General features: G+C 40.6%; 1 protein-coding gene across 1 annotated transcript in view; it reads left to right on the forward strand.

Moving 5' to 3' along the window:
- The first annotated feature begins 777 nt into the window (after window positions 1-777).
- Window positions 778-12,613, forward strand: part of RTN4IP1 (reticulon 4 interacting protein 1) — a 54,239-nt gene continuing 42,403 nt past the window's right edge. The window contains exons 1-4 of the mRNA XM_006839958.1: window positions 778-1,054; window positions 9,016-9,167; window positions 10,116-10,184; window positions 11,571-11,695. Of these exons, the coding sequence (XP_006840021.1) occupies window positions 778-1,054; window positions 9,016-9,167; window positions 10,116-10,184; window positions 11,571-11,695 (623 nt within the window). The remainder of the gene's footprint in view (window positions 1,055-9,015; window positions 9,168-10,115; window positions 10,185-11,570; window positions 11,696-12,613) is intronic.

Consider the following 12,613-nt stretch of genomic DNA (forward strand, 5'->3'; position numbering starts at 1 on the left):
GTCCGGATCGCTCACCCAGTTCAAGTGAAGTAAGCAGCAACGCAAAACCAACTGTGTGGTCAAGCCAGGAGACTCCTAGTCCACGGAGTCCACGAGACTTCCCACCCTCCCCAGATCCTCAGCAGGCCAATCCCACTCACTTCTCGGAGGGTCCGGCCCAGCATGGTTTACGAGCTCAGCCTGCCTCCACAGGAGCCAGGTAACAAGGAGGAAGAAAAGAGGTCAACAGACCCTTGCTGTTATTACATGGGCGCAGCCATGTTTGATCGTCACGGAACGATTTAACACCAAGTACTTTGATTGGTCAATTTGCAGCCCGAGACAATGATCCTTGCACGTGATTGGTTAGCGCTGCCAGGCCACCCCAGCGGCGAAGGAGAGCCGACCGGCAAGGAGACTCAGCTAAGTGGCGGCGGGAAGGCTGATCTGTCGAAACTCTGTGGTGTTGGATCGCATGCGGTGTCGGCTGGCTTTTCACTCTGAGCCTGCCAAAACAGGAAGGGGTTCTTGTCGGGGGGCTGTACCCTTTTCCCACTCCTTTTGTAAGGAGTCTAGATCGGCGTGTAAGAGAACACGAATTGCAACGTCGTTCAGATGTTAACAGCCGAATCTATAGTCTCCTTCCTTCAATTGCTTCATTAGATTAACTTCATTTTTGAATGTTCAATTCTGAAGTTGTTTAATATGTTTGACAGAATTGACGGAATTCGGGAGTAAAAGTTTGATCCAACCCAAGTGCGTAGTAGTTAGAACACGGTTTTTCAACTACTGCTTATGATGGAATTTCTCAAGAACTGTGTGCTTAGAAGAAATGCACGCGCAGCGGTTCGCTTCTGGAGAAGCAAAATTGTACAAAATACTGTAGTAGTTAGAAAGATTAGTACTACTTCTCCGAAGTGCACTGTCATGCCTGCTTGGGTGATAGATAAATATGGAAAGAATGAAGTGCTTCGATTTACTCAGAACATGATGTTACCCATCATACACTACCCAAATGAAGTCATTATCAAAGTCCATGCTGCAAGTGTAAATCCTATAGATGTTAATATGAGAAGTAAGTTTTCAAGGTATTCTTCGTTACCTTATCATTTAATTTTGATTTTTAATGATAATTTTTTTAAAAAGATCAATTATTTAACTATATAATTTTTTATTAACACACAAAAATTTAGGTTTTTGACAGTACCCCAGTAAACTTTTCCAACATGTTTGAATTGCTATGTTTATAGTATACTTTAATCTTTTCAAACTATAAGTTTGAACTGTTTCCATTCTTCCTTTGTGAAAGGGACCCTAATGGCACAGTGGTTAAAGGATTCAGCTTTTAACATAAAGTTTGGTGGTTCAAGGGAGAAAGATGGCAGTCTGAATCTAAAGATTTATAGCCTGGAAAACCTATGGGGCAGACCTACTCTGGCCTAGATAGTCATTGAGTAGGAATCAGCTGTACCAACAACTAATTTTTTAACATACTCTCCTGGGAGTTCTGTGATTTCCTGAGACCACTCATAGGTCTTGGAGGTCGGTTTTTATGTTTTCACATCAGCTTAGAATTTGTATTTTAAAATAATAATTTCCTTATCTATCTTTTATTCTTTTATTTATATATGAATAAAGCAGTAGAACAGAAAGCCAGTATATGGATACAGTTCTTTCCTCATTTCTATGGTAATCTCAGCCTTCAGCTACCTACTGCTGTGCACTGCCTTAATTTCTGGTAGGGTTATTGATATAGTTGTTGTTAAGTACTGTAAAGTCAGTTCCAACTCATAGCAACCCTTTATTGGGTTTCTGAGAGGAATGGTGGGTTTGAACCATTGACTTTGGGATTAATGGTGGTGGTGTGCTGTGGAGTCAGTTCCTACTCATAGTGACCCTGCATAGGTTTTCCAAGGCTGTAAATTTTTACAGGAGCAGAAAGCCTCATCTTTCTTCGATGGAACTGCTGGTAGTTTCAAACTGCTGACCTTGAGGTTAGCAGCCTGACTCATAACCACTATGCTACCAGAGCTCCTTTTGGGATTAATAGTCCAGTGCTTATCTTACAGCATCACAGCATGACTTCATTGATACAGTTGTTGTTAAGTGCCGTTGTTGAATCGATTCTGACTCATAGTGACCCTGTATAGTGTTTACAAGGAGCAACTGGTGGGTTTGAACCAGTTTGTGGTTCATAGTCCAGTCCTGATCCTACAGCGCCACACCAGGAGTCCATTGCTTTTTTAGCACTTTAACTGTACAATTGTATAGTTTATATTTGAGGGATATAGTGTTCTTTACTAATCAATTTGTGAATTATTTTATTTTAGAAGACAAGACAGATTATGTATCTTGCTATGAGAACACACTATGTCTGCTGAAGAAATCAAAAAACATCTTTTAGGATGATTGGTCAGTAATCTCGGTGTTTTAAATGAGCTGCCATATACAGTTTATTTGTGTAGACCTAAAATCTACTCAGCAGATTGCCTCACTAATAATTATGTTAACTATGTGATTACAATAAGGAGCTCTGGTAGCGTAGTGGTTACAAATCGGGCTGTGAACCGCAAGGTCAGCAGTTCGAAACTACCAGCTGTTCTGCGGGAGAAAGATGAAGCTTTCTGCTCCTGTAAAGATTTACAGCCTCGGAAACCCTGTACAGGATCTCTATGAGTCGGAACCGACTCCACGGCACACAACAACAATGTAATTACAATAGCCAATTACAAATGTAAAATTCACAATAGAACTATTTTGTGTAACTTATAAAAAGTTAGAAAGTATTGAAATTTTATCTTCTTCTAATTCCTCCATACACACCCAAGAGTATTGTGATAAGTTACGGCAGCAGTTGTCAAATTTTTAGGTCTCAGGACTTCTGAATCCCATTGAGTCAGTTCCAACTCATAGCAACACTGTATAGGGTTTCCAAGGAGCAGCTAGTAAATTTGAACTGCCAACCTTATGGTTCAAACCGACCTTAACTGTGCTTTATCCCACAGTACCACACCAGGACTCCCGGGACCTCCTTACACCTTTAACAATTATTGAGCATTGTTTATGTGAATTATTGATACTTACTTTGTTAGAAATTAAAACAAAGGTTTTAATATTTATTAAGAATGCAGTAGATTCCTCTGTGTTAACATTATAACATCGAATCAAAATAAAAATCCGAAACGATGTAAAAATGACTAATTGACATTATAGTTAAGACATCATGGTAATAATAGTTATCAGAGCATATGATTTGCTGTCTAAGAACTTATAATGACAATATAAACATCTGTATTTTCCAAAATGAGTGAAAGAATGTAGAGACAAGTAGCATTGTTTTAACTTTTGTACATCTCTTTATTCTCTGTCTTAATAAGATAACTGGATTTGAATATGTAGTTCTGAATCAATCATTTGCAATATGTTATTTGAAGTACTGCATATGAAGAATAGCCATCCCCACACAGGTAGTTGGAAAAGGAAAGAATCTCTTAACCTCCTTGGAAATGTCTTGGAGACTTACTGAACTTAGAGAACTTAAATTCCATTTCACGAGGTCCTTTCATGACCTCAATTTTGACTATTGCTCTTTTTAGTTTTGGAGGCCTGGTGTATGTAATACTATAGGATAATCACTGGACTACTGACTGCAAGCTCAGTGTTTCAAACCTATCAGCCACTCCCTGGAAAGATACAGGAACGCTATGTGTCAGAACCAACTGGACAACACTTAACAACAACAAAGTGGTTAACTTAGTGAATATGCCTCGGACTCCTGATATGGTGCTGTAGGATCAGCACTGGACTGAGAACCACAAGGTCTGCAGTTCAAACCCACCAGCAGCACTGGACTGAGAACCCAAGGTCTGCAGTTCAAATCCACCAGCTGCTCCTCAAAAACCTTATACAGAGCGGTGAACTAAGCCCTGCATCGTTCTGCAGACTACTGTGAACCCGGGTGGAGACTCAGTCGGTCAGCAGCGAGGCAGGACCAAGGAACCCATGGGCTCAGAGTCAGTGACACAGCCACAGAGGACTAGAGCGGAGAGCAAAGAGACCAACTGATAAGAAGAGGGTGGACAGACGCAAGAACACCCACACTTGCAGATGATACCCACTTGACCTGGCTTCAATGACTAGATGAACAGAACTCAACCTGAGGAAGAAAGAGGGGAAAAAAAAAAAAAAAAGCATCATCTGATACAACTTGATGAATTGGACCAACACCTATAACTGCAGTAGTAGCTCAAAAGAGGAAACAATTCCCGGCTCCAAGAATTATTCCCACCCTCTTCACACAAAGAATGGAAAGGGATGGGCAACTTGAACATTGGCTACCCAAAATGGGGGGAGGGATGCAAAGGTAAGAAGTGACTGGCTTGCAAGCTTTCAAGAGGGAACCTAGATCTACAGGGCGGGGAGGATAGTAGAGTCTCCAGTGAGTAGTACCCAACCTGTCTAGGAAGGGCTGATGAAATGCAGATGGGTCTCATGTGATACAATGGAAAAAAACTGTTACCAGGACTGATTGTGAGGACTGGAAATGTAAAGGTGGATATTTTATAGCAAGGAGGGGCGTGATTAACCTTTCAGTCTAGGAGTGGAGGGCCCTGGGACCATCAGTAGAGAAGAGCGGAGAGCGGCACCTCACCCAGAGAAGCAGTGAGGCCTGAGATGGAGACAGAGAGGATGACATGAAGAGATGGAGTGCCTGGGGAGTTAAGACCCAGAGAGGGAAAGGGGCTGTGTGCTGAGGGCATGCAAGTTATACCCTTTCGTTGGGGGATGATGCATGGATAGGGATGGTAACTAAGGCAATGACATCACGCTTGGTAAAGTGGAAGGTCAGCAAAAAAAAAGGAAGGTTCCCAACAAGATGGACTGGCACAGTGGCAACAGCATGGGCTCAAGCATAGCAGCGATTGTGAGACTGCCACAAGACCAGGCACTGTTTTGTTCTGTTGTGCACAGCACCTAACTACAACAAAACAACAACAGCTCTCCTTAAAGAAGTCTGCTCTCTTTTATTTATATCATGGGAAAATGGCAGTTTTGCATCCTTGAGGGATTTAAATCCTGTTCTTTTGAGTTTCAGGAGCTAAAAGAAGCCTAAAGTGCCAAGTAAGATCTAGACTGTAGGATGGAGGGATGAGGTTTCCCATTGAAATTCAACTAAGCTAGCCATTGCTACCCTTGAAGAAGGAGCAGGTGCATTGTTATAATGGAAATAAATTCCTTGGCACAACTTTCCTGGCCTTTTGCTCACCCAACGCAATTTACAATTTTCCTCAAACTACTTCCTCATATGGATCCCTGGTAGTGTAGTGGATTATGAGTTGGTCTGCTAACTTCAAGGTCAGAAGTTCGAATCTACCAGCTAATCAACAAAAGAAAGATGAGGCTTTACTGCTCCTATAAAGATGTACAGCCTTGGAAACCCTATACAGGGTCACTATGTGTGAGAACTGACTCCACAGCACACCACCGCCACCGCCACTTCCTCATACACCCTTGTAACCATCCTGTGTCCTTTGAGAAAGTCCATCAGGATTACCCCTTTGGGGTACTCCAAAACATTCACAGGAGTCCTGGTGTGACACTATGGGCTAATGCATCAGACTGCAAAGTCGGTGGTTCAAGCTCACCAGCTGTTCCTTGGAAACCCTATACAGGGTCGCTATGGGTCGGAATCAACTTGACGGGACTTAACAACAACAAAACATTCACCATAACCTTTTGAGCCTGACCTCTGCCTTGAATTTATCTGGCCTAGCAGATCTCAGAAGTCTCAGGCCTTTTTTCGAAGGCACCCTAATAGGACTAAGACAGGTATGTTATTGAACAAACTAGTCTGTAGCTGTCCATTAATTGCAGAGACAAGTTTAAGCACTGTTTGAAATAAACCTGTGAATGTATTAGCTAGAACCCTAGTGACTTACCCTCATATAGTATTCTTGAGACATCAATTTTTTTATGACTTGATTGGGTAATAAGTTACATTCTTTTTTTTTTTTCCCCTTCCCCTGCCCAGGGATTCATCTTGAGAATGTGTTATTGTTGCAGAAGATACCTACAATTGTAGCTTGGGGAAATAAAATAATGAGTAGAAGATTGTAAAGCATAGAGGGCAGTTCTTTTTCTTGATAAGAGAGCACGAGACGTGTCTACTTTATTTTGCAAGATGAAGGGCAATCTCTTTGCTGGGAGCTGGTCACTACTGTGGAGTATAAATAATAAATCATAGAAATGGCTAAATAAATGGATAGTCTTTAAAATGTCTTTTAAAAAATGTCAGTCTTTTCTCTGTTTATCATGATGGTGTTTATTGGTTCAGTGGTGAGGGATTTTGTTTTGTTTGCGTTGTGGTGCATCCCATAATGAAGGCTGTGGTCTTTGATCTTTATCAGTAAGTATTTTAAGTCCTCTTAACTTTCAGCAAGCAAGTTTGTATTTTCTGCATATCACAGGTTATTAATGAGTCTTCTTCCAATCCTGATACCAAATTCTTCTTTATAAAACCCAGCCTTTCAGATTGTTTGCTCAGCACACAGATTGAATAAGTATGGTGAAAGAATACAACCCAGGTGACCACCTTTCTTGATTTTAAATCGTTCAGTGTCCCCTTGTTGTATTCTGAGAATTACCTCTTGGTCTATGTACACGTTCCTCATGAGCACAATTAAGTGTTCTGGAATACTGATTGTGCACATTGTTGTCCATAACTTGCTATGATCCACACTGTCAAAAACTTTTGCGTGGTCAAAAAAACACAGGTAAAATCTTCCTGGTATTCTTTGCTTTTAGCTAAGATCCATCTGACATCAGCAATGATATCCCTCATTCCATATCCTCCTCTAAATCTGTCTTGAACCTCTGGTAGTTCCCTGTCTATGTACGGTTGCAGCCATTTTTTAATTATCTTCAGCAAAATTTTACTTGTGTGTGGTATTAATGATATGGTTTGATGATTTCTGCATTCTGTTGAGTCCCTTCTCTTTGGAATGGGCACAAACGTGGGTCTCTTCCAATAAGTTGGTCAGGTAGCTTTAGATGAGTGAGTGCCTTCAGTGCTGCATCAGTTTGTTGGAAAATTCCATTTGTATTCCATCAATTCCCGGAGTCTTGTTCTTTGCCAGTACCTTCAGTGCACCTGGGACTTCTTCCTTTAGTACCCTTGGCTCTCTATCATATGCTACCTCTTGAAATGGTTGAACATTGACCAGTCCTTTTTGTTAGAGTGACTGTGTATTCCTTCCATCTTCTTTGATGCTTTTTGCATCATTCAATATTTTGTCCATAGGATCCTTCAGTATTGTAAGTCAAGGCTTAAATTTTTTCTTCAGTTCTTTCAGTTTGAGAAATGCTGAGTGTGTTCTTCCCCTTTGAATTTCTAACTCCTGGTCTTTACACATTTTTTTTTTTTTTTTAACCTAGCAGCAGCTTTTGAACTTATTTGAAAACTGCCGTCCTCATCAGTGTGTGACATCTTGAAATGACCTTCTTCACTTGACCTTTCAGGATACCTGTTACTTCTCTGATCAGACCTTCTCAGTCTCCTTGGCCTCATCCTTGAGAAGAAATGTACAATGCCCAGCAGTGGGTGGGAGAGAAGGAATACTTAAGAGTGGTTTAGTGATTCTGCAGCATAAATTGTGTTGCATGGGATGGGTCAGTCTGCAGAGTCCCTATCTTGGAGACCCTCCCATACAAGAAGTGTTCTCCTAAGTGATAGGGAGCCTTAGGAATGTTTTACGCTTAGGAGACAATGACAGATGCTTTTGCCTTTTATTATCTGATGAAGCTCTGTGATAAACTGCTTTGGATTATTATGTAAATGGAGTGGTCAATTTATTTGGACAAAGAAATTTATTATTAGAATCATGTTTTCAGCTCTATTTTTAAACAGATATGCAAATATTCTTTAGAATAAAAATTTGTTGTTGTTAAATGCTATCAAGTCAGTTCCCACTCAGAGACACTATAGGATTTCCAAGGAGCAGCTAATGTGTTTGAATCACTGACCTTGTGGTTAGCAGTCAAGTGCTTGTCCTACAACATCACATGTAATAAAGTGATTAACCCGATTTTGTCCTGGTGTGGTGCTGTAGGATAAGCACTTGACCATAAGGTCAGTTTGAACTGCAAAGTCTGTGGTTCAAATCCACCAGCTGCTCCTTAGAAACCCGTAACAGGGTTGCTATGAGTTGGAACTGACTCGATGGCGCTTCACAACAATAACAAGAAGCATATCAGAACTAATGTAGCCTAGTGGTTCTTTTCCACTTAATCTATACATTCATGCCAAAGATATTCTGCAAACATTTTGTGGGGGTGGGCATCATTACTCATAGAGCAATGTCAGTATCAGAGTATTTATATCCATGGTTTTGTGTTTATTGTCTTCAAACTGCTTTAATAGTTTTTCTTCTCACCAGATGTCACACCAGTCAAACATACATTTTAAAATGAGTGAATAAACTAACAAGGAACCATCTTCAAACTACAAAGTAAAACTGTGTAAAAGAAAATACTTCAATTTCTGAAGACGATTTCAAAATTCGAATTCCAAAACCGTAATGAGCAATGACTAACTAGCTGTTAACTGCCATTGAATCAGCCCCTAACTAATGCAGAACGAAATACTGCCTGGTCCTGCACCATCCCCATTGGTATCTTTGCTGTAGGGTAAGCACTGGACTACTGGCCACAGAGTTGACAGTTCAAACCCACCAGATGCTCTACTGAAGAAAGATGAGGCTTTCTGCTCCCATAAAGAATTAAATTCTTGGAAGCCCTATACAGGGTCTCTATGACTTAACATGGACTCAGTGGCAGTGGATTTGATTTGTAGATTTTTTTTATAACTTTCTAATTATCTTTGAAGGAAAAAGCACTCACTTATATTTTCTTGTGTGATGGTAAACTATAAGGTTGATTATTTTCTATTACCTAAGGATCTAGGATTGTACCAGGCCTATAATCTTATGGTAGTGTGACATTCGTACTTTGGGAAGAAACATGAATTGTGTCTTCTAGGTGGTTACGGAGCGACGGCTTTAAACATGAAGCGTGATCCCTTACTGATTAAAAACAGAGGAGAAGAATTCCCTCTGACTCTAGGTCGGGATGTCTCTGGTGTGATAATGGAGTGTGGTCTTGACGTGAAGTACTTCAAGCCTGGAGATGAGGTGAGTGGGCAGTGCTGCTGCATCCAAGTTATCTTTTGTTTCAACCAGTGTACTGAGACTGGGCTGCAAGCCTCAGTTTCTTGATTTTGTTATTACAGTTTTCACAAACAATTCCAAAGTAGTTTGACTCCATTTAGGTTTTTTGAATCTGGTGTTAATGAATCACAAGACTTTAAAATGTGTAGGATTGGAACTTTTCGTTTTTTCCTGAAAGTTCTTTTTAATGACAGTTTCTACTTAATGAATGAGTTAGTTTTGAAATAGCTGAAGTTTGGTACAATGAACTGCCACTTGTCACTTTGAACTTTTTTATATAAGGAAATCATGAGCGATAAGGATAGTTGGTACTATTCTAGGAGCCCTCGTGGTGCAGTAGTTCAGTGCTCAGCTGTTAATCAGAAGGGCAGTGGTTCCAACTCACCATCTCCTCCATGGGAGAAAGATCTGGCCGCGTGTTTCTATAAAGATTCACAGCCTCAGACACCTAATAGGGTAGGTCTACTCTGTCCTGTATGGTGGCTATGAGTCAGAATCGACTCAACAGCAAGATGCTTGGTTTGGCTTTGGTACCACCATTCTAAAATAACTCATTTAATCTCTCTAGAATCTCTCTACACTTAGGCCCATTTTATAGATGAGGAAGGTGAAGTATGGAGAGGCCCTAGGGCTAGTAATTGATAGGGCCAGGACTCAAGCCCCCTAGATGTGTTCTTGCAGGTACGCCATTTAGTAAATGCAGCAGGGCATACCGATATCTGCTTCCAATGTGATAAATCCTGAGTAAATCTAAGTAATACATTTATAGGATTTGGAAATAACTATTTTGCTGGTGTGTTGTTGATTTGTTCTTTTCCCCACAAGGTGAGGTATGTATTGGGGAGCACCATCGTGCTTTGCCGTGGTTAAAAGATAATCTGTGTTTCTAATGAAGTTATGTGTGTGTTTCAGGTCTGGGCTGCAGTTCCTCCGTGGAAACAAGGCACTTTCTCTGAGTTTGTTGTAGTCAGTGGGAATGAGGTAATTCACCAACTCTGTGCTAAAATGGTATTGGAAAGTATAGGCAAAAGCAAAGAATATTTGTCTGACATAATTGGATCTTTTTCAGATTGGTTTCATGTTTTAAGGGCAGTTTTGAAAGACTTAAGGTAGAGAATAAGAAACTTTGAAAGATTAACAAGATATTTGATGTCATTTAATGACACTGCCTGCCAAAGGGGGTCACCTTTGCCCTTTGGAGTAGGGATTTGGAGTGAGACTTCGATTCCATGGTGTTTCTTGGTTTTGCCAAATATGGCTGTTGTTGTTAAGTGCCGTCGAGTCGGTTCCGACCCATAGTGACCCTGAACAGGGTTTCCGAGGCTGTAAATCTATATGGGAGCAGAAAGTCTCATCTTTCTCCCGCGGAGCAGCTGGTAGTTTCAAACTGCTGATCTTGCGGTTCGTGGCCCAATTCGTAACCACTACGCTACCAGAGCTCCTTTAGTATGGATAGTTGAAACCAAATACACCAAATGGAGAGTAAAGGTTTAATCCTACATAGTTGCATGGACTGTCAGACTCTTTTGAATAACTTTTAAAGTAGGAAACGAATCAAACGTAGTCAGGGGCTTGACAACTTTACCAGAGAAAGGGCTTAATCTTAAGGAAACTGGCTGGAGGAAAGAGGACAGGAAGAGAGATAGGGGTGTTCTTGAGATTAGAAAAAAACTAGAAAAATTGGGTTCCAGTAATTGAGAGTAAAGGGAACAGGTAGTCTCAAAACAAGTTTTTTTTAAGAGTGCATCCACAGCCCTGGTGGTGCTGTGGGTCAGGTGTTGGGCTGCTAACCACAAGGTTGATGGTTCAAACCCACCAGCCTGTTCTTGTTAAAATTCATAGTCTGAGAAACTCTATGGCGTAGTTCTGGTCTCTCTTCTTGGGTCGCCATGAGTCAGACTTGACTCGATGGTAGTGGGTTTGCTTTGGTTTAGTCAGAGGGTTCCAGTTTTATGTGGATTGATTTTAGTTAGTACTAGTGGGATTTTCAGACTCACCAGCCGCTCTTTGGAAACCTTATACAGGGTCACTATGAGTCGGAACCTACTTAACAGCCCTTAACAGCAACTACAACAGGGTTTTAATGAGTGTGCTCTTTTTATGAAGAATGAAGTAGCTTAATAACCTGTAATATCTGATGCTGTAGGTTATAAAACATTACCGAACCTCTGTGAGGCAGGCTGAGCTATTTGGAAAAAATCCCTTCAGGATAATCTTAGAGTCGGGCATGCAATGAACACTGAACTTTGAAGAAAATTTAGATTTATCTGTGAAAATACTTGGGTTCCAATGAAGGTAAATGTACTTACATTTTATTCAAAGACTTGCAAGCCAGTGCTAATTTTTTATTGTTGTCTTCAAATCTAGGTCTCTCACAAACCGAAATCTCTCACTCACACGCAGGCTGCTTCCTTGCCATATGTGGCTCTCACAGCCTGGTCTGCCATAAACAAGATTGGCGGCCTGAGTGACAAGAACTGCAAAGGAAAGCGGTAAGTATCCATGGTACCAAGCAAACCTACCTCCCATCTTTACTTCTGTAAGGTTTTTGCAGTAGATTTGATAAGATACTGTCGAGGTCCTATGTCAGGTTCCAGCCTCTACAAGGAAGTGTGGGTGTCACGAAGAAGGGAGATCTGGCGGTGAAAGTGATAGAGAAAGAGAGAGACGAAATATATACAAACAAGACAGACACACAGATATGATGCAAGCTGGCAGGTAGACAGATCTGCAAACATATTGCTTAGCATTGCCTAGCATTGCCCAGCCTTGCACAGCATTGCATGCGGAATTCACTCTACCTCAGCCTTTTATTCTCTATTTTAGGGAGGGATTTGTTACAAAGGAAGGATGTAATTCACTCAGGGAGGATGTGATTAAGATAGGATACGGAACTGAGATGTGATTAATCATTCAAAACAGGACATAATGATTCACAGGAACAACTTTTAAGATATTTTCATAGTTTTTTCTTAACAATCTAACATTTTTAATTTTACAGTAAAAAGGTTCAATCAAGCTGTTATATATTAATTTTTAGGCTGAAATGATCTAGACCAGTGACGTGCGGTTTCTTAAGGATACTTAACATAAAGCAAGGTTCCTGAAAGGAACCAAGCTGTCTCTGTACACTTTTTTTGTTTGTTTGTGAGCAAGATCTCAGGCACTGGGCTTCATTTATCTATACCTAAAATGCTACATTGTTCTTAATTATCATATTCCTATATACTTTCAGGAGGAAGGAAAGCATCTGGGTTAAACTGATTATATTCAGAGGTGGTTTAATGGGGCTGCCACTGATCAACCCAGGGTCTGCGTATGCTGTCCCCAGCAAGATACTAATATTAGGATCATTTACGTGCACAGATTTGTGTTAGCAATCCAATTTCCAAAAACTCTTTTAATCAGTT

The sequence above is a fragment of the Chrysochloris asiatica genome, unplaced genomic scaffold, assembly GCF_000296735.1.
Source record: "Chrysochloris asiatica unplaced genomic scaffold, ChrAsi1.0 scaffold00027, whole genome shotgun sequence".
NCBI classification, from domain to species: domain Eukaryota; kingdom Metazoa; phylum Chordata; class Mammalia; order Afrosoricida; family Chrysochloridae; genus Chrysochloris; species Chrysochloris asiatica.